General features: G+C 32.0%; 1 protein-coding gene across 1 annotated transcript in view; it reads right to left on the bottom strand.

Annotated features, from left to right (window-relative positions):
• Nucleotides 1–20,741, bottom strand: part of LOC144858615 (ubiquitin carboxyl-terminal hydrolase 48-like) — a 43,612-nt gene that overhangs the window by 343 nt on the left and 22,528 nt on the right. The window contains exons 12-26 of the mRNA XM_078714695.1: nt 19,073–19,180; nt 17,830–17,954; nt 17,638–17,710; nt 15,559–15,716; nt 14,837–14,997; nt 13,878–13,996; nt 13,088–13,192; nt 11,909–12,033; nt 11,082–11,198; nt 9,844–10,016; nt 9,430–9,554; nt 4,752–4,924; nt 1,526–1,666; nt 230–410; nt 22–51 (exon numbers count right to left, since the gene is read on the bottom strand). Of these exons, the coding sequence (XP_078570821.1) occupies nt 22–51; nt 230–410; nt 1,526–1,666; nt 4,752–4,924; nt 9,430–9,554; nt 9,844–10,016; nt 11,082–11,198; nt 11,909–12,033; nt 13,088–13,192; nt 13,878–13,996; nt 14,837–14,997; nt 15,559–15,716; nt 17,638–17,710; nt 17,830–17,954; nt 19,073–19,180 (1,914 nt within the window). The remainder of the gene's footprint in view (nt 1–21; nt 52–229; nt 411–1,525; nt 1,667–4,751; nt 4,925–9,429; nt 9,555–9,843; nt 10,017–11,081; nt 11,199–11,908; nt 12,034–13,087; nt 13,193–13,877; nt 13,997–14,836; nt 14,998–15,558; nt 15,717–17,637; nt 17,711–17,829; nt 17,955–19,072; nt 19,181–20,741) is intronic.

Genomic DNA, 20,741 nt, shown 5'->3' with positions numbered 1-20,741 from the left:
GTAGTATATAAAAAATTGTACCTGTAAAGCCAGCCTCTGGTTTATTTGAAGCTGTAAAAGAAAAAAACAGCTGTTGGTAACTGTATAATACTATATGTAAGAATTATAAGTGAATGCAAATTTAGATATGACACATGGTGAATGCAATACATAGTAAACACAATTTCTGCAGAAATGTTTTTTGCCAGCTAATAATAAAAAATGATAAAAAACTTGACTTTGCTTTTACCTTCATAGACTTCTTCTAGAAAGTTGGTATCATTACATGGTGCATCAATTTTGACAGAAATGATACATTGTGGGTAGATACCTAAATCTGATAAGTTAATCTCATTACTGTGAGTGGTGAGGCAGACTCCATCCAACATTAAAGTCTGATCAAATGGAGCAACAGCAAAGGCATGCATCACCTGAATAAAAGAATAGTGAATACTGGATAATTTAATGTCTACACTTGCTATACCATTCCTTAGCAGGAATTATTATTTCAACTATCTTTAAATTCGGTGACCTTTCCAGTTTAGCCCAGTGGGTTAACTGATATTCAGAGTCCCTCTTTAAAAACATTAAAACAAACAATATTATAAAAATAAAAACAATAATGAACAAGTTACAACTTTTATCTACAAAGGTCCAGGTACACACAGGGTTGTTCTTCCTTGGGGCTGTGCACATACAAAATACAATATATACAAAAATTATGCACAATTTGAAAACAAAGTACAATGAATTATTGTTTCTTGTTTTTAACATAGTTTCTCTCTATTTTTATTTATTTATTATTTATTTATTTCATAAAACCTCCAGAAGGAGAAGCAGTCTTATATATATAAAATCAATGTAAAATATAAACATATTTAAAATGGCAATAGTAATCTGTAAATGCTATTTAAATAATAATAATAAATTAAATAATAATTTTCACACTGTCACAAATACCATAGTCAGTACAAAAATTATTTAAAAAATGCGACTTAAATGCGACAATAATTAACATAAAAAATGTACTTAATAAGTGAAAAACAGAATTATTAACACAAGAAACTAAGGTACCTTCAATAAGATGTTTCATTATTAAAATATGAGTTTCATAAATAAGTATAAAACGTACAAGATGTGGAATTATTATCACAAATCTGAATCATTTAATGATATTACTAGCTTTTGGCACATTGATGGCGTGGATAACGGGAGTACTTCAACAAAATTTAGGGATACCGATTGCGGCTTTCAGTAACTTATTCTGTACTTTGTCATCTTTAGTAACATACAATACGATTATATCAATACATTGGTTACCATAATTTAAAATGGGTGCTAAAATAGAACTCAATAGCTAAATTTTTACAACTCCGTTTTTACAAAAGCCAACGTCCTGAGAGTTCTTTTCAGAAATATATTTACGTGATGTAACCTAATTGATTTCACCATGCAAACCTTCAAATAATAAATTTAGATTGCTTTAATAAAAGTTCTAGTTGGCTACAGTAGTTTTTTCATGCATGTTTAAATGTTGTAATCTTACCTTAACCTTTAACTCTTTTAGTGTATTGGTGGATGATACTATAACTTCTTTCTCACCCCTAACCCTGCGGTGCCTTGTGCTTCTCCGTCCATTATATGCAATATCACATAATTTTCTTTTCCCAAATTCATTTGGTTGTTGCTGAAATTGGTAAAATTCATTTCCTTTAATTAGGCTGGCCACCATTGTTTTAATTAATAAGTTTTATGCAAATTAGTGATGTCTTCATACAAACATATAAACTATTGACCCACGCCCAGAGAACACCCAAAGTGTGTGCTCGAGGTACTGAAAAAAGTGCCAAAGACCACCTAAAGTATTAGAGTAGACCTATAATGAAAGAAATAGTAAATGTCAGTAAAATTGTTATTATCACAATGATCACCTCTAATTTGTCAAAGTGATGAATTAAATTCTAGTTTGAATATTGCATTTGTACGTTGTCAAAGAATTGTTATGTCAAATTATAACTCAAGTCCTAGTACGTTAATACCATCATGTTTTAACATTCTTACATTTAAAAAAAATGTTTTTAACGGTTTGTATTTAATTTATGTAATGTTAACCACCTATGATGCTATATAGTATCATATCTATATTATAAGTGAGAGAGTTTGTTTGTCTGTTTGTATGTTTGTCTGTTTGTTTGTTTTTTTTGTTTTTAATTTTTGTTACTGCACATAACCTTACATGTGGGGTATCAAAATGACCACAATTGTACCGGGAAGGTTCTAAACTATATTTGAACATCAACCGCCATCTAGGATCCAAGTTAGGGGCCAAAATGTGGTCAAATGACCCACTTTCGATGTTTGTTCGTTACACAAATTTCTTTTTCTCCATGTAACCATACATATGGGGTATCAAAATGATCGCAATTGTACCCGGAAGATGTCATTTTTGCTTGGGCTCGGGGTTGTAGGCTATCAAATTGTAAAATTATATTATACAAATGTTTTACAGTATTTGAATTATCCTCAGGAAGGTGTTTGGGGAAATATAGATATACATATTTTAATCATTAACCAATATGACACCTATTCATTTACACATTTAGCAAATTACTTTAACCATATCCAGCTATGTATCGGTCTCTTGGATTGTCTCATTACAGACATCCATTTCCTGTGTTAACATATACACGTTCTTTACTGTTACTGTGTTCTACTACTATATTTGAACATCATCCGCCATCTAGGATCCAAGTTAGGGGCCACAATGTGGTCAAAATGGCCCACTTTCGATGTTTGTTCGTTATACAAATTTCTGTTTCTCCATGTAACCATACATATGGGGTATCAAAATGATCGCAATTGTACCGGGAAGGTTTTAAACTATATTTCAAAAAGACCGAGGATTTGGTGGGAGAGGGAGTTGGGGTTCAGAAGATAGTGGGGATGAAAACTGCCACTGAGGGATTATGGGTTGGGAGTGATGACTAACATAATTTTTACTGGAACATTCTTAAACACAACACCCAGTATATGGGGTGTGTTTGAAGGGGGAGGAGGAGGAGGAGCGAAAATACTGGCGTAATGAAGTAGCGTACCAGATGATTGGAATTGTAATAGGAAAAGTTACTACATTTGAACTGTCCAGGGGAGGAGTTAAGTTTTGTTGATTGTGGCTTGGATGGTGAGAGGAGAAAGAAGGCTGGGGGCCGTATCAAAATTTTAATTATCAGCCAAAATGACACCTTTTTAATATTATATATTTGTCTAAATCATGTGCAAATGCATCTTACTTAGCTATCAGTCTATCCACCTCTCGGAAGCGATCGACTATCAATAAGGGGACATCTCGTAAGTGACCACCTCCCAAAACGTACATCGTAAGCAACCACCCTCGTTAGCGACCACTTGTATTGAACGACCACCATCTCTGTTAAGGGACCGCTTCTCATAATCGTTCACCTCTTTTAAAGGACCACCACGTCTCTCTTTACTTTACCACCTCCCTAAAACGACCACCTCTTGTAAGTGACCAACTCTATTGAACGGCCACCTCTTTTTAAGGAACACCTCTCATAAGTGACCACTTCTCTTCACGATACGTTTTACCAGCTGCACCACAGAACTTGCTTGAAGAAATTAATCAACTAAACTATTTAAACTATGCATACATAGCGCCCTCATTTGTTATTCACCCTCTATAGATGTAACGAAAGACTGTTTTTGATTGGTCAATACTCACGGTAGTAACCTGGTAAGTGCGGCGCGCTGAACATCCGGTGATTCGGCTAGATGAAGACTTAATTATTATTTATTCGGCCTACCTGATAATATTATTATTATTATTAAGGTAGGCTTATTGATGGAAATTCTTCTGTTATTATTTAAATGACCTAGGCCTAAGTGAATATTATATTGCCAAGGAATCATTAATTAGTAATTATCTGTATATTATTCTTCGCAAGGTAAGGTGAATGCAACGCCTAACTATAGGCAGGCTTATTATATAAAGGAGGCCTAGCCACCCGACCCAGTAGATATTCTACTTGTTGTTGGCTATATAATATAACAGATATCGCCTTTTATATCGGTAAAATATAAGATTTGACATCCACTCAGGAATGATATTATGCTCTTGAGAATTTCCCTCAGCTAGCGCTTCGGGAAATATATATTCCCTCGAACAAAATATCATTCCCTTGTGGATGTCATATCTTATATTTTACCTCTAGTCTAAGCAGGCAATATCTGTATATTACTACATAAGCTGTTGGTGTTTCTACATTAGCTTGAGGTTTTACTACATTAGCTGGCATTTTCTACATTAACACCTCTGTTTGCACCTATTGGCAACATATGTTGAATGTTCTTTCCAGTTAAGTTTATCATTAATTATTGTACCTACATATTTATGATGTTTTACAATCCCAACCTTATCATTCATAATTGTCAGCTCACTGTGGTTTTTATCATGTTTCCTATAATCAATAATAACCTCTTTTATTTTCTTGATCTTCAAGTAATTATCAGTACATCAATAAGAGAACCGATTTACATTATCAAAGTATAACTGAGTAGAATTATCTTTTACAATACCAACAAGACAGGTATCATCTGCATATTTTACAGTAAAACACTTTGTTAAAACTTGGTCATCTATATTACAGTTAAAATCATTAGTATATAAAGAGAAAAGAATTGGTGAAAGGACACAGCCTTGGGCACTCCGCTATTTGTTTGAATTTGAACTTTAAAAAACCAAAATTTTGACAAACCTGCGAAAAATCAGGATCAGAATTCTTTTCTTCACCCGGAATGAGCTTATCAAGGAAGGCTGCCTTGTCAACAACATCTGTAACTTTACGTAGATAGATCTTTTCTCCATTATAATGTTTTTTTTCCTCTGCTTCCTGTTTTTCTTTTTCAGCAATGCACTGAATGCAAAACTCTATATTTCAAAAATGAAAAAGACAGTGCAATTAGTCAGTTTGCTCAAATCTGACTGTTTAGCAACTATCAACATACTTCCTGAGTACACATGCAACAAATATGAAACTTATTGAAATATAAATGCTGATAATTATTACTTATGTATTACAAAGTAACAGTAAGTTTGGTTGATATATTTTGTAAGTTATATTTTAGGTTACTTGGTAAACCATTTGTGGATTGCACTAGGCATATTGCTTAAAATGGAAATGAAAGGGTTCCTAGCAATATCATTTTGTTTGTCCAACATGTAGATCAACCAGTTTTAAGCTTGCCATAGTCATACTAAATGTTTTGGACGTGGGTGCAAGATAACCACTTCACTGATAATCAAGATAATCACTTCACTGCCCTCAAAACACCCCTGGGGAACGTGTGAAAATCTTTTTGTGACTAAAAGTTACAGAGATAGGAATTTTGGAGTAAATCATTGATTGACGCGAAAGTATGGTAGTAATTACTTATCTCTTTGATAATTTTATTCTGGGATAAGTAAGTTAGCTTAATCGAATAAAATTAATTCATATTATAAACCATAATTTTTTTTAAACGGATTTTAATTTCGTTTTTCAAGGCCACCTTTCACGAAATTCATAGCCACATGCCTATTTTGCTGGGTACACAGAGTTATTTTGCGTTATTGTTATTTTGTTATTTAGGTCGATCACTGTCGCCCCACTCTCTCTCTCTCCCCCTTCTACTTCCCCTTCTCTCTCTCGCCTCTCGCGAGTGATGTTTATTTCGCTTTTTTCTCTATTATTAATTTTATTTTGTTGTAATTAACTAATTGATGGAAATTCGTCCACATTAAACATCGGAAGGTGAATGTGTTGTGAAAATGGCATGGCCTAACTGGATATGATGTGTAGCCGCCCGGCCAGAGGTGAGCTGAGAGCGTATGCATGCTCCTCGATGACATGTATTGTCGGTTAATGGTAGGCATAATGTGTTACTGTATTATGTATATACTTATAAGTACGTTTATTAATATTGTGTGCTGTAGTGTCCGTTTCTGACATTATTAAAATTTAAAATCATTATTAAAATATTATTTTATTATTCCATGCATGGGCTAGGCTAGGCAACACCATTTCATAAATATTAGGATTCCCAGTACAGTGAATAGAGGTGGATTTCCTCTAATAAAGGGTCTAACACTAACAGGCCAGGCCTAGTTTTTGATTTGTATAATAATAATAATAATAATAAATGAATTTGTAATGCGCCAATTCCAGCAGAAGTGATCAAAGGCACAGTGTATGAGAGAGCTCAATTTGAAAGAAAATGATAAGTTTTCAAGGCAGATTTAAAGGCGAAGGTAGAAGAACATGACCTAATAGATGTTTTTTAACCTCCATGGCGTATAAAAATTGTATTGATTTTATTGCCATATATTATTAATACAGCATAAATAAACAATTTGTTTGTATTCGTACTTACCTACAGGTCTATAATTACAGTGCTACTATGATAATTGATGGACGGGATAAGCAAATGCATTTATTGATTGGAATGGAAGCGCAAATGAAGAGTCAAATTATAATATTATTAAGGTAACTTAACAGATACTGAGCATTGCCATTAAATACATTATACTAAATTATTATTTTGCTTTAAAAGCAGATAAACATGTGATATGGAATATAGAACGTTGTTCTTTTTCTTTTTTTCAGGTGAATAGAAAGATGTAGATCATGCTTGCTCGATAGTGAAACAAATGCAGTATTTTAACTAAGACACCAAGTATGAATAAGCATAGACAATTAAAATTACAGAACTAAATACTTATGAAGAATAGTAAAATATGCATAATAGAATGCTTTAGCCCTTCATACTGTAACTATGGAACTGTACTACCAGACATGTATACTGATGCTGCATAGTGTTTGTTTTTAACCATCCAAATATTGGGTCTGGGTATATAGACAAATAAATGACTACTACTATACTTATTTTTTTATATACTATTTATTTAGCCAAATACTATGTACAATGGACATTTACGAAATAATCCATCACCTGAATATGATGGAGCTGGCTGGTGTTGATGGAATTAAATCGAAATAGTTGGTATGTTTTTCATTTTAAATGCATTTTTAGAATGCATTAAATCAGACGGACATTGACAACAAACCAAAAAAAAATTGATAAATTCAAAAGAATAAAAAATCAAGTAAAATATTCTATTCAACATTTATGATTCTACGATGATAAGTACATATTTCAATCAAAAGAAACCTGCTACGAAAAGTCATGGTCAATGGGGCCCCAACCAATACAATACATACAGTAAATAAATATATATAAAAATTCAATTTTAAAAAACTACTATGAAGATATAGAAATATATATTTTCGATCTACTATGTACGATACACTTATAATCATACACTATTACACAGAACACAACTCTGCATCACGCACATCGTACGCAAGCATTTCATTCTAATACACATAGGCCCCCCCTTTTTGTAATATATATATATATATATTATGCACCCATTTACGTACGATTTTATCAACGATTTTCCAGGAAAAGGGAGTAAAAATCAACAGTTCAACTTCAACGTTACGATCTTTAAAACTGACCAATCAAATGGTTCATAAATTACGTCACCATAGTTTGTGAAAAAATGCGTACACGCTGACAATTCTTGAATTTTTACAACGTGACAATGTTTTTCACCTTTTTTATACTCTTTTAAATTTTGATATTTCAAAATAACAAGTGTAAGTAAAACAAAATTATAATATAAAAACAAATTAATTTAATGTTTGTCTTTAGTGTAAAGCCTAGATTAAGATATCAGTAAAAGCATGTCCTAGGCTGGGTTGAAGCATCAAAAACACATAACTTTTACAATTTTCACGCGGCCCGGCTGCGCATGGCTGGCCTTGGTTTTGGTTACAAAAAATTTCCACCTAGATTATATCGAACATACTTTTAAACCAAAACCATACACGTCATCATAATCAAGCTTTTCATTCATTAAAAAACTACTATGAAGATATAGAAAAATATTCAAAATAACTATAAAATTATTCATTTATATAAATAATACAAAAAATACAAGATATCGATGTATACAGAAAGGTTCAAAATGCTAATATATGTTCAATTTTAAAAATACAAAAAATATTCAATAAGAAATACAGGTCAGAACACTAGTTTATGTTAGGATATGGAGTTCCATGGTGGTCAGATAAATTTAGCATGTGTTCTGTCGATGTTAAATTTGTTTTATATTGTGTAAATATGTATTGTGCTACATATGGTGCAACTATAATCAGGGTACCTTGAGATCTCTACAGGTATGCGACAATAATGGGTTAAAAATGTTGGACTCGACATTGTAGTGCCAGCCTCATATCATTTCATGTTTATGGAATGTAGAATTCCTTCTTTTTATAAATGTTTAAGAAAATCAATATATGGCCTGATGTAGACTCAATTCAAGTGAAAATGTTTTGTCTCAATAATTAAGGTCTTAAATAAGTAAAAAATATGCTCTCCAGGTGGAATGCCATCCTGAGATTTCGAGTAGTAGTAATTAGTACAGTCTTGTTTATTTTTAATCTATATGTAATTAGTTATCCGCACCTTTGCGGATAACTCCTTGTGATTGTATGAGATCATCATCAACTTTTTTTTCTGTATTATTCTTCTTTTTTCATCGCGTTTCTCTAAAACGTGTAAACATAACATTTCGTAACTTTCTCAACATACCAACATTTACGTGAAGTTGTGCACCTCGTATTTTTTTTTAATGTCAGAGTTGCGCAAAGATGTCAGAGTTGCGCAAAGTGAATTTCAATGATTGATCATAGATTAAAAATCAAAAGTCATTTTGTATTGACACTTGGTGAAAATTTAATTGATATCAAGAGTCAACTTTCTGTGGATTAAAAAAATTGTATGTTTCGCACGAAGCATTTAAAATTTTAAAATGCGCAAAATTAATTTCTATGTGAATCATGGTATTTTGCGAATGTCACAAATTCCCAAGCTTATATCTGATAATCAATGTATAAATGTATAATTTATTAATGTATGTTTTGTTTAAAGGAATCAAATAAAATCTATAAAAAATGTATATATGTATAACTAATTGAGTTGCGCAAAGTGAATTTCAAAGATTGATCATAGATTAAAAATCAAAAGTCATTTTGTATTGACACTTGGTGAAAATTTAAATGATATCAAGAGTCAACTTTCTGTGGATTTAAAATGGTATGTCCAGTTATGCGTGCACATGCATTTAAAATTTTAAAATGCGCAAAATTAAATTCTACATGAATCATGGCATTTTGCGCATGTCACAAATTCCCATTATATCTGATAATCAATGGATAAATGTATAATTTATTAATGTATGTTTTGTTTAAAGGAATCAAATAAATTTATAAAAAAGGTATTTGTGTATAACTAAGTTATTTGTCAAAAAACAAATGTAGTAAAACATACCTGGATTTGACTGAATACTGTCAATTTTTGTAACTTCATTTTTTGATTTGTTTAATTTAATCATTTTGTTGACAGGGTAGCTCCTTGAAAGTATGTCAAATTCCCATGGCCATAGTAAGCACAAACTGACAAAATGACATCAATGAGAAATATTAATAGATACATATAGGCTATCTCTATTAATACTATAATATTTTTTGAAATTCAGAACACAAGAAAAATGTTTAAACTTAGATTCAATTGTATGTAAAATTAAATTGTCATTTGGCATATTCAATTGGGTATCTCTAGTGCGCAACAGAAACCTGTAAAGTACTCAAAATAATCTGTTATCTAAATCTGCAATAACAACACAAAATCCCCAATCAATACACGATCTAGTCTCATCACAAGTTTGATTCAGCATGTACTTACATTTCTTCCAAATTTCCATCTTCAATGTCCGGCTTAACTAGTAGAAGGTCATGAGGGCAGAGAAAGATAGTGTTGTCAATCATTGTTGGTCTATCATAACGTAGAGGCTGCTTTACAAAGTTACGCCACTCTTCAACAAATAATTTGCTTATCATCATTACCTCTCGTTGTTCCTAATGACAAAAAATGTTTAATCATTAAAGTAAATAAAATTAAAGCTCAACTAAAATAAAAAACTGTATGCAGACATTTTTAATGTTTAATGAGTTTTCAAATCAATTTGGTGCCAAAATAGAAGATTTGTTCAAGTTTGAATTGAATTGAATTGATTAGTATAGATGGCAAATTTTTTTTTTTTTTTAAATTTTTAACCATCCCTGGCTGCCATCTTTATAACTTCAACATTTCATACTAAACATAGCCATGCATGGTGTCATTAGAAAAAAAAGTCAATCTTTTACATCATATAAAAATATATATAAAAGTCACATGACCAATAAAGGTCATCTAATTCCATCAAATACTCATGGGATAGCTTAAAACGAAATTTCTGAACACAGTTTATTGATTTTCTTTGTACTTTAAAATAATTTGACAATTATTAATTTGGATACAGTAGCTTTGCACAGGTAGTGATTGGTTGGTCATAGATGGTTCTCAAATACTGAAATGAATGATCACTGTAAATAACTGACTGCAAACAATTATATTTGTTTAAATCCATACAGGATCATGATATACATGTTGTACTTGTTGGCCACATGAAGCGAATAAATTGTAGGTGTGCAGGCAATATTTTACCAGTTCATGAAAACACCATGGTCAATGACTTTGATCTTTTAGTTTTACATACAGTAATGGTAAACACAATTCATTACTGTGTCTAAGATTGTAAGATTGAACACGTCGTTTCGGGAATAAATGATTTATGATTTTCATTCTTTAATTTCTGGAAATGTTGCCTGCACAGCCAGGTTTGTCAGAGATTTGAGGCCCAGAAAGGCAAGGGATCTCTCGTAACTGAGGAATTGGCCTATTATCTTCAAAGCTCAACGTTGAACAGACTCAATCATTCTGATCTGATCTTTGACAATACATCCACACAGAGTCACATATTTGACTACTATATAAAATATGTAAGCCACTTATTTAACTATATCTTAATGCTGTGAGTCTGAACATGTAAAGAGCAAAATTGATTACACAGTTTTCATGTATCCTTTACATAAATATTCTACCTCTTTTTTCCACTGTGGGCGGTGTTTATCTAGGTAGAGCTGCAAAAGGACTGTTTTCTCTTCTGCTGCTATTATCTTGTTCCTGTTACTAACTTGCTCATCTTCTTGCTTAATTTCCTGTTACAGAAAAAACAAAACAAAATCTGTAGCAAGAAATGTTGTTTTATAGAAATAACAGAGAACATGTGATAACCACTGCCGAACTTATAATCTATAAAACATAATAATAATATAATATATCATGTTCATGTATAATAAAAAATGTATTTGTCAGTGAGCAATCACTTTGCAAGTTGCTTCATCTACTCAAAAACAGAAAAACTTTCAATACAAAATTAATTTATTGTAATATTCAATTGTGTTTAAAGTAATTACATTACCAAATAACAATAACAGTAATGATAATGTTGTAAAGATTGCTCAATTTGCAGACGATATCGCTCTTTTGTTTTTGATCTTTACTTTTAAGCTCGGACGTCGACTATTCAGATTGCTACAAAATAATTCAAATGACCAAAAATCTTTACACAAGCTGCTATAATTGATAATTAATTGCACGATTTTGGGGGCTGGGCTGGGGGTTTGCTTGCAAAAGGGTTCTAAAAAACACCCCTGGCTACGGACCTGATATACAAAGTTTATGAAATGCTCTGTTTTTTAAACAGGCAAGATACAAAAATGACAGAAAGAACACTAATGAATATATCATACAATTACAATGAGTAATCTGCCATGTGCGAATAATTAATAATACAGAAAAAAAAGATGATCCCTGACAATCACAAGGAGTTATCCGCAAAAGTGAGGATAACTAAATAATCAAGTACCTTGCATTTGAGACATAATTGTTGTTCATAATCATACTCTGGTGCATCTGGAAAGTATTTTTTCAAAAGATTCCATGCTACAGTTGGAATCAACCTTCGTAGACTTGAATCTGTGCTAAGATTACCTGAAAGGAAGATCATTTTGTTTACTTTGACACACAAATAAATAAATCGATATAAACCATATTTTTAAGACTTCTAAATGTTGTAGAAATAGCTAAAAATGAGAAATAAAAAGTTTATAGACAAATATCCTTCCCCCAAATAATTAATCAAGATCTAGTTCGCTTTCTTAGCATTGATAAAACATACATATACAATGCTAATACTTATTTTTTAAAGGCCAGACCAAGGCAATATTATAACAGGACCCTGAGCTCAACTTGTCAATCGTATCGTATCGTAAAAGACTTTGATCTCCAGCTTGTGTTATCACTCTACAGAATTAAGGCTCATTTTATTGACAACCTCTCTTCAACTCTTGATAAACTAGACCACTTTATGATCACATCCATGTTTTGGGATAGTAGCATTGATTCTTCTGAAGAACTTCATTTAAGTAAGATGCAGGAGATCTTACTCTGAAGATTTAACGATAATGTCCGTAATTTATGTAATCACTTTGTATGTATTTTTTATGATGATTTTCCAAATAAATTCAAATCAAATCAAAATCAATTATAACAGGCCTACTAGGTAAATTAACAATAATTTGATTATTGGAAGTGTAACATTGAGCACCACAAACAAATGAACGCAAATACAATAGCCGGTGTGACTGCACATAAAACAACAACAAAATTATGTTGTGTATGTATTTATTTTTTATTTGAACATTATGTATTTACTAAATACATTTCACTTAGTCTAGGCTCAATGTTGATGCATCCATTATTAGTAAGGGATATGTCATGGGTTCATGTGTATTCACTGGCATAAAACAGACTAGCTTTTGCCTTTTCTAATCAAATCTTGTGTCTAAAAATCTTGATTGCAATTCCAGGCATTTTTATCTTGTGTGAACAGCATCTGGCTGTTTGTCTCTCCAATCAAAGAAGGGTTTCATCCAATTTGATAAACTAAAGGTTTTGGCTAGATTTGGGATTATTCTTCGTTAAGTCCTAGCTGTTTTTACTAAGAAAATAAATATATAAAGAAAGTTGTTTTTAAATGGTTTACCATGTGCACAAACAACCTCACAATTGAATTTGTTTTGTTTCTTCTCTTTTTCATCAGCTTTGTTTTCCTTACCGTCTCGAACAATCTGATTTATGTTAGAAATCTCTAAAAAAAACAATTGCAATATTTGTATAAAAGATAAAAACAATTCATAACATGGCACAGAATTTATTCATGAGAATATAAGATATATAAGCATGTTGCTGTAATGATGATGATGATTTCAACAGTAGAATACTAAACATAGATGACATTAGAACTCTCATTCAAAACCAGATGCCTAAAAAATGTGCAAGAACTTGAAAACTGTCTTCTATTTCCCATAGCAACATTTCTTAGTAGATATAGCACTATTATTTTCAATAGATTTCGATAAACAACCCTTAGTAGTTTTAGCTAGACTGTCTACTAATTTGTAGATTTGTAGTACTTTTAGGTAGTTTTTTCCTCATTTAACTATAAAATTTACTATTAGTATATCTATCAATCATCTATTAAATAACTATATTTAGAGCGATATATACTAATTTATTTTTATTAATTAGTGGGAACAAATTATACAAGAAGTGGAATCGTGGATAAAAACAGAATTAGCCTAAATCAGTTTCATTGCCTGGCGATTTTGCGTATCGCAATTCTGCCTCAACACTATTAGGCTAGGCCTAGGAAGTTTCAGTCATTGACATAATACTATACTGTGCTATAAAACAAATAATGAATGTTTTGTATTTGTGCAATGGTACAAATGATTTCGTTCGGTGAAATGAATATGATATGGGTGTTTACCAACCTTTCCCATTTTTTACTGAATGGCTGAAATGTTCCTCAGTACTCTCTGAATTATTCCTAAACATGGCAAGTTTCTTCCAAGTTCTTAATGATTCTTTTCCAATCCAATAACCTTCAAAGCTTTAAACAAATTTATAGCATTTTTGTTTGCAGTATGTTTAGAGTATTACTGTTTATTAAATTTGTGGTAATTGCTAACTAGTCATCCATTCATAGAAGCGATGATGAAGAAAGCCTATCTGGTTGTGACTATAGAATGGTCCCGAGATAGTGACAATACCTCGGCTTTAGATAGAAGATTGAAATTTGTTAGAAATAGAGTATACAATGTTTGATTATTAGTGAAATAGTTGGATGTAATGATCTTGTATTATGATAGATTGTCATTCGATGAATTAGATTTGCTAAATTTATTTTATATAACATTTGATTATTGCTACGTTATCAATCAAAATAAGAGTATATAAATATAAGGAAGAGAAGCAAAGAGATATGGAATGTCTATTCCTGAATATACAATATTAAGTATCGTAGGTTTAAATATATAAATTTTAGGCGATATTGTCAAAGGTCAAGCGCCTATAGCCTGCCACGTTTCGATATTCAATATTGAACTTGACCTGATATGGTTCCACAATATCTTTATATGAAAATGGTAGAGTGCATAAATTAATTAAAAATTTACCTTTGAACTGAATCAGTTGATGTGTTATCGTTTTATGATTTGGTTTAGTTTAACAGTATGTTTGAAAAGTGCATATGCGTATAGAATATGGATGTGTAAACAAGGTGTGTAATGATGTTTATATCGTACTGTATAATAGATAGGAAGAAAATATATTTAGGTATGATGGTAGAATATGAAAATGAAGTACTGTACATTTACCCATTGATAAATACATACAAAATGAAGTATAAATTTCTAAATTTAAAGTGTACTGATGTTAATGAAATACCTACCAATCAATCTTAGTTTTTGTTACATCGTAAATTATCTTGCTGTCTTCTTTAAGTCTAGCTTCTAAACACATCTTACTACAAGTCCTCTTTACACAGGGAAGACACATATGTTGTTCGGTCAATCTAGGTCCTCCTCCATATTTAGAGTATATCAGATCGGCCTAAATTTGTGAAAGAACATACTACATCAAATCGTCCTATCCAGTAAAATGCACTGTCAAACTATATACTTTTAACTTTAATATATGAACATTTTAAGGAAGAAAGTTAATGTTAAGTTTGTTATTTCGGCCTAAGAAAATGTCATAATTTGTTTGATTGTCGAAATTAATTTTAAAAAATTTAATATGCAATTAATGATTCTCTTAATTGTGCATGTGCACTCTCAGTACAAGTGAGAGTGCTTAGACAAGATTAAGAATAAAAGGAAGCGCTGCCTAAATGGACTTGAATAAAAGAAATAAAAACAAAGGAGGCACAGGCTGGTGAAAAGAGGTTGGAGAGAGTAAGAGTAAAAAACAATAAAGATATGTACAAGATATAAACTACATTATCTATTTAGGAATGGAGAATAATTATTTTTTAGTAATTTGCCTTTTAATTGATATAATAAAATGATAATAATCTTTTGGATAGGTGGCCACAGTACTGTACTGGCATCCAAGCTGTAATAAACCATTTCATACAAAAGAAAGTGGATAGCTTTAAAAATAAAACCTTACAGCCTTTGTACTGATTCGCTTGGCAATATTCATCTTTTTTGGATCCAGGTTGCCATGATGGCACATCATCACAGAATTATCTGGGAGGGTGTTGAAAGTACCTTGATCTGCAAGCCATGCTTTAATCCAATCTCCATTAAACCACTCATACTTGTCATCTGTGAAAAAAAACCACATAAAAGTAAAATATGTCCTTTAACACATTCAACTATCCTAATATTTTACTGGCTATTGCTACACTGTTTATGCAAATCTTGCCTAGCTGGTAAACAATGGTAATGTATGAACATTGTATGCTAGCTATACTAGCCTGGCATTATCTCATTGCTTAAATGTCACAAGTGACATAAAGTGGTGTATATATTTTGCAAGTCATTCTTACTTTTCCTTTTGTTTTCACTATTTGAACCTTTCTTTTGTTTTAGGAAGCTATTGTGTGAAGCCAGTGGAGCAGAGTATTTGTGTTGCAGAGAAGGATTGTGTGGAGTTTAAGTTAAGTTAGTGTGTGAGTTGCTGATTGGTGGAGAAGGATAAGGTGGTGATATGTGGATAATTGAGGGAATTTTAAGGTAGATGGAAATTGAGAGGAGACAGAGAAGGAGGGCTATGTTATGTTAAGCCAGAAAGGGATAGGTGAATATTGATATGAGAAACGTACGTAAGACGTACAGGAAAAGAAGTAATTAAATTATGGTGATATAGAGCTGAAGCAGAAAGGAAATAAAGTGATATACATGAAGTTAATAAATTGTGAGTTGGAGATAATTATGGTGATATAGAGCTGAAGCAGAAAGGAAATAAAGTGATATACATGAAGTTAATAAATTGTGAGTTGGAAGTAATACTATAAGGCTGTACTTAAATGTAGAACTGTTAATTGTTGAGATTACTGAGGATTAATTGAAATTGTGAATGTAAATTGACGGAAGAAATAACTGTTGGAAACAGCAGAAGGTGTTGCATGTAAAGAATTGTTTGGAAATATTGAAGAGTAACTGGATTGATACTGATATTATTTTACGTGGAAAAGGAGAAAGAAATAATTGGTCGGGGAGCGGATTGCAGTGCAGAACGACATCAAGAAACATTTTAACTTTATATTTGATTTATTTATATGTCAGAAAATAGTTGCAGTTTGGGAAGAACAAGCAGAACGGGAGCAGAGGCGTGCGAGTTGTTTAGTTGCAGAATCATTTTAACTTTTATCTTTCTAATTTGTTTTTGTGTCAGCGTAGGAGAGAAGGCAAGAAGGAACGATATTGTGGACATTTATTATTGTTTAATTATTCATCTTGTGATATTATTGTATTTGAAAGGGGGGTTTCGGGGATTTATTTAACAATAAGAAGATTGTTGATATTTTGTTTGGAAGGATTGCGAAATTTGGGGAATTGTATAAAGTGTGTGGGGAATAGGAATACTGTATCATTGTTTGAGAATTGGTTGGGTTTTTTTTTTGTGGGTTTTTTTTTTTGGGGTTTGGATTATAAAAGAAAGAATTGTTTGTCAAAGATTATTATTAAATTTACTTTTTACATTTATATGTGTACAATTATGGCTATTTACCGTTGTTTACCGGTGGTTACCAGCAATTACATGTCCGAAAGAGCCGTAATTGCGGCTGTGTGACATTAAATAATTGTCTTTCTTTTTTTTTGACAGAATTTGTTAATACAAATTCGTTAGGTGCTGCATATGTTGGGATGTAGATAACTTTTTGTGATGGTCACTCAAATCTAACCCTGGTAGGGTTTTCATGGAAAAAAATGTTATCAACTAAATACTAACATCATGCTATTTGGATATTTATTTATTAAAAGACTGCCAAATATACAGTTCGTGTTAACTACAACTTATGATATTCTTTGACAAAATGCAGTTTGTCACAACACATTTTGTTTTGCAAATAAAATAGTAATTGTAAATCACCCTAAGCAGGATTTTAACCAGTTGGTGGAAAGCTAGATGTATAAGAGACAAAAATACAAATGAAACACTCATTTTTAGGGGAAATTTTTATGTAAGAAAAGTATTATGATTTGAACTACTGTTTCCTTATTTATATTAGTGTGCACTTACCAGTGATTGGAAATAATTCTATAATATGTTTGATTTCATTCTGTCTTGCTTTACCTGTTTCAACACTAGCATTCTACAAAGATGGAAATTGACTCTTTAAAATAACATTTGACAGAAAACAGATTCATGAATGAATGTGTCATAATTGTTTAATATAATAATTTGAAACACATATTAGGCCTAAATACTTACCCTAATTTTGTTCATTTCTAGTATCCAATTATCAAACTTTTCATTGTCTTTCAAAACCATATCTTGCAAATGCTCAGGAATTTCAGGCTCTAATGAAACATTTCTATCATGTTCAATACCAGGGCCTGAGAAAATAAAATCACCATCTATAACATCAACTATAACATAACTCGAGGAAAAATTAACAAATACCATCACTTTGGGCCACATACTGTGAAATTTCTATATATATCTTGAAAATGTTTAAGTAAGCATTAAGTTGTTCCTGTGTAAAAATACACTGTACCATGCTTTATGCAAAAGAGAGAACACACAACTTTCGGCCAAATTAGCCACAGTAAATGATGAACACATTTAATTGTTTAGTTCATTCTCTGTTCCTGATATCCTTGTCGCCTTTATTGTTTGCAACAGTGATTGATGTTCTGGCAGAAGCAGTAAAGGAAAGATACTTTGTGAAATCTGTTATATGCAGATGACCTGGTGTTGATGGCTGTGTCCATTTTTCAGCTAGAGCAAGAAGTGGAAAGAGGACTTTGAAAAGGAAAGGCCCGAAAGTTAACATGGCAAAGACGAAAAGTGCTGAAGGCCAGTGGAGATACACATGTGTTAGAAGAGGCCAAAGTAAACCCATGTGGTCACTGTATGCAGGAATTTCATCAAGTGCAGGTTGTGCATGGAGTCAAGAAAGTTTCCAGTGAAATGGTGTATAATTTTATTTGCACGAAATGTATTAAGAAAGACAAAAGAGATGAAATTAAAGACCATGAAACTGAACAGCAAATAGAGGCGATTGGGAGAGTGGATCATTTTTGTTATCTTGTCGATACACAGTGGAGGAGGTTGTGAAGTTGCAGTCGCAAGCACTATTAGGACTTTCTGCTTATGTGTATGTTGAGTTTAAACAGATTTTTTTTTTATTAAATTGTGGGAATATTATCTTAAATCACAAAGATCAACCTATAATTCATTGAAGTGATGATTTTTATTGTGTGATGTGGTAGGTTAGTGTGGAACAAGATGAAACGTTAGAATTTACTGCTTGGCCTACAATACAATATATAATTCCTTTAAATTATTGTCCAAGAAAATGGAAATTCCAGGTACATTGGAATCATGGCTGCCACAGAAAAAACATTAAATTATAAATGAATGAATGAATGTCAACATTGCCATAACAATATTTCTATTTTAATCTTACAACGATACTGTATTTAAAAAAATAAAATATCTAAAATTTTACCTTTTTTTTGTCCGAGTTCCTTCCTCTTGTAAACCAACATGTAGGCATTTCTTGAAGCATAGTTGCCTTTAGGAAGACGTGGCTTTTTTGGTTGACTCATACCAGCACCTAGAAAATTTTAAATCATACATGGTGTTTTACTTTCTGGATTTTGTTACTTCGGACTTATTTTCATTTCATAGTGCTACAAAAGAAAGCCAGTAGCTAGGCAGTGTTCATATGGATCGAACGAACCACCCTTTTCCTGAAGTGCCCTTTCAAACTTGACTAGGCCTAGCTAGCCCATATGACGATTTGTTTGGCTATTCTGTATAGCCAGCCGTCAAATTTCTTTTACTACTACTAGATCAGGCCAAGATCGTCTCCTAAAATAGCTATTCCAACACTGACCGTCACTGAGAGTAAACGTGTTCACGGCGCTGCTCCTGTGGTCGAGTTTTAACTTTTTTCTTTTTTTTTACTTTGGTGTCTGTGGATGTTTGTTAGTCAGTCTGTTATAATTTTCTTGGATTTGTTCTTATAGGCGTGTAGTTGTATTTGTCATTATCAGTCGTCATTACGATATATTTATGGATTCGGGGATGAAATGGCAAACCCGACGAACTACGTTCTATGCGACAAAATATACGACTACCAAAGCAGGTATTGATTTATTTACCTAAAGCAATACTCATAAAGCCTATAGGCTTCACTTGCACTGATGAAGGGCTAGTGTTGCCCAAAGCTCTGCTAACTTTTCTGGCTGTTTTACTTATCGTTTTGATTTAGCTTTTCGCTTTTTTTTTGTATCTCCATTGAAATCGAGTCACTGATACCCACAGCTTTGTCATTTTTTCAGTAATTTGCCTTTGGATTAATATGTATATATATAAATATTAATATGAAAAATTTTACATAGTAATGATTATTATAAAAGTATGATAAAACAATACATATAAAGAGAAGCAATTAAAAATATCAATAATATAAACCACAATCAGTTTCTGTAACTTCAGATACATCACCAGAATTATGTAGAAACTTTTTAAACATTCATTATTCTCATTAGCCCATTTCTTTACTAGGTTTCTGCCGTGGTCTGTACTTCGGACTTAGTAGTACTAAGTTATGGTCTGCGATGTATTAGTTCACATTCGCCGCCTGCTTTGCCTTATTCCTGTGAGGTATATAGACCGTAACAACAATAACATGGGAAAACTTGCGCGGAATGTAGAAAGGACGAATGCTAACAACGAGAATCTCGGCATTCGTTGTGCATCTGTGGTATTTGCTATGTACATTATTTGGGTGGCAGTATTTCTCATTTCTCATCAAGATGAACGGAATTATGAAATTTAATAATTTTTGTGTCTATGGATTGCATTTTTTGATGTATGACTCAATTTCTTGTCCGTTACTAATATATAAGAAGAATGAGCAATCAATGATTTTGTGTAGGGGCTGCATACCCCCAGTAGGGGTTTTATGAAATAAAAACTACATGTTTAATGTGTTTTGTATATTTATTCTTCATTTTAAGCAATTTCTTTTAAAGTAAAACACTGCAGAGTTTGTGTCCAAGTACCAGGGGCGCTAATGGAAGCTGTTATTGATGCAATGTAGCGGAAGAAAATCTAACAATATTTCAATATTTAACTTGTTTATGTATGAGAATGTCTATTATTTTACA

Source organism: Antedon bifida, chromosome 2 (genome assembly GCF_963402885.1).
Source record: "Antedon bifida chromosome 2, ecAntBifi1.1, whole genome shotgun sequence".
In the NCBI taxonomy this organism is placed as follows: Eukaryota; Metazoa; Echinodermata; class Crinoidea; order Comatulida; family Antedonidae; genus Antedon; species Antedon bifida.
The sequence above is the reverse complement of the archived record's forward strand: the minus strand, read 5'-3'. Positions and strand labels throughout refer to the sequence as shown.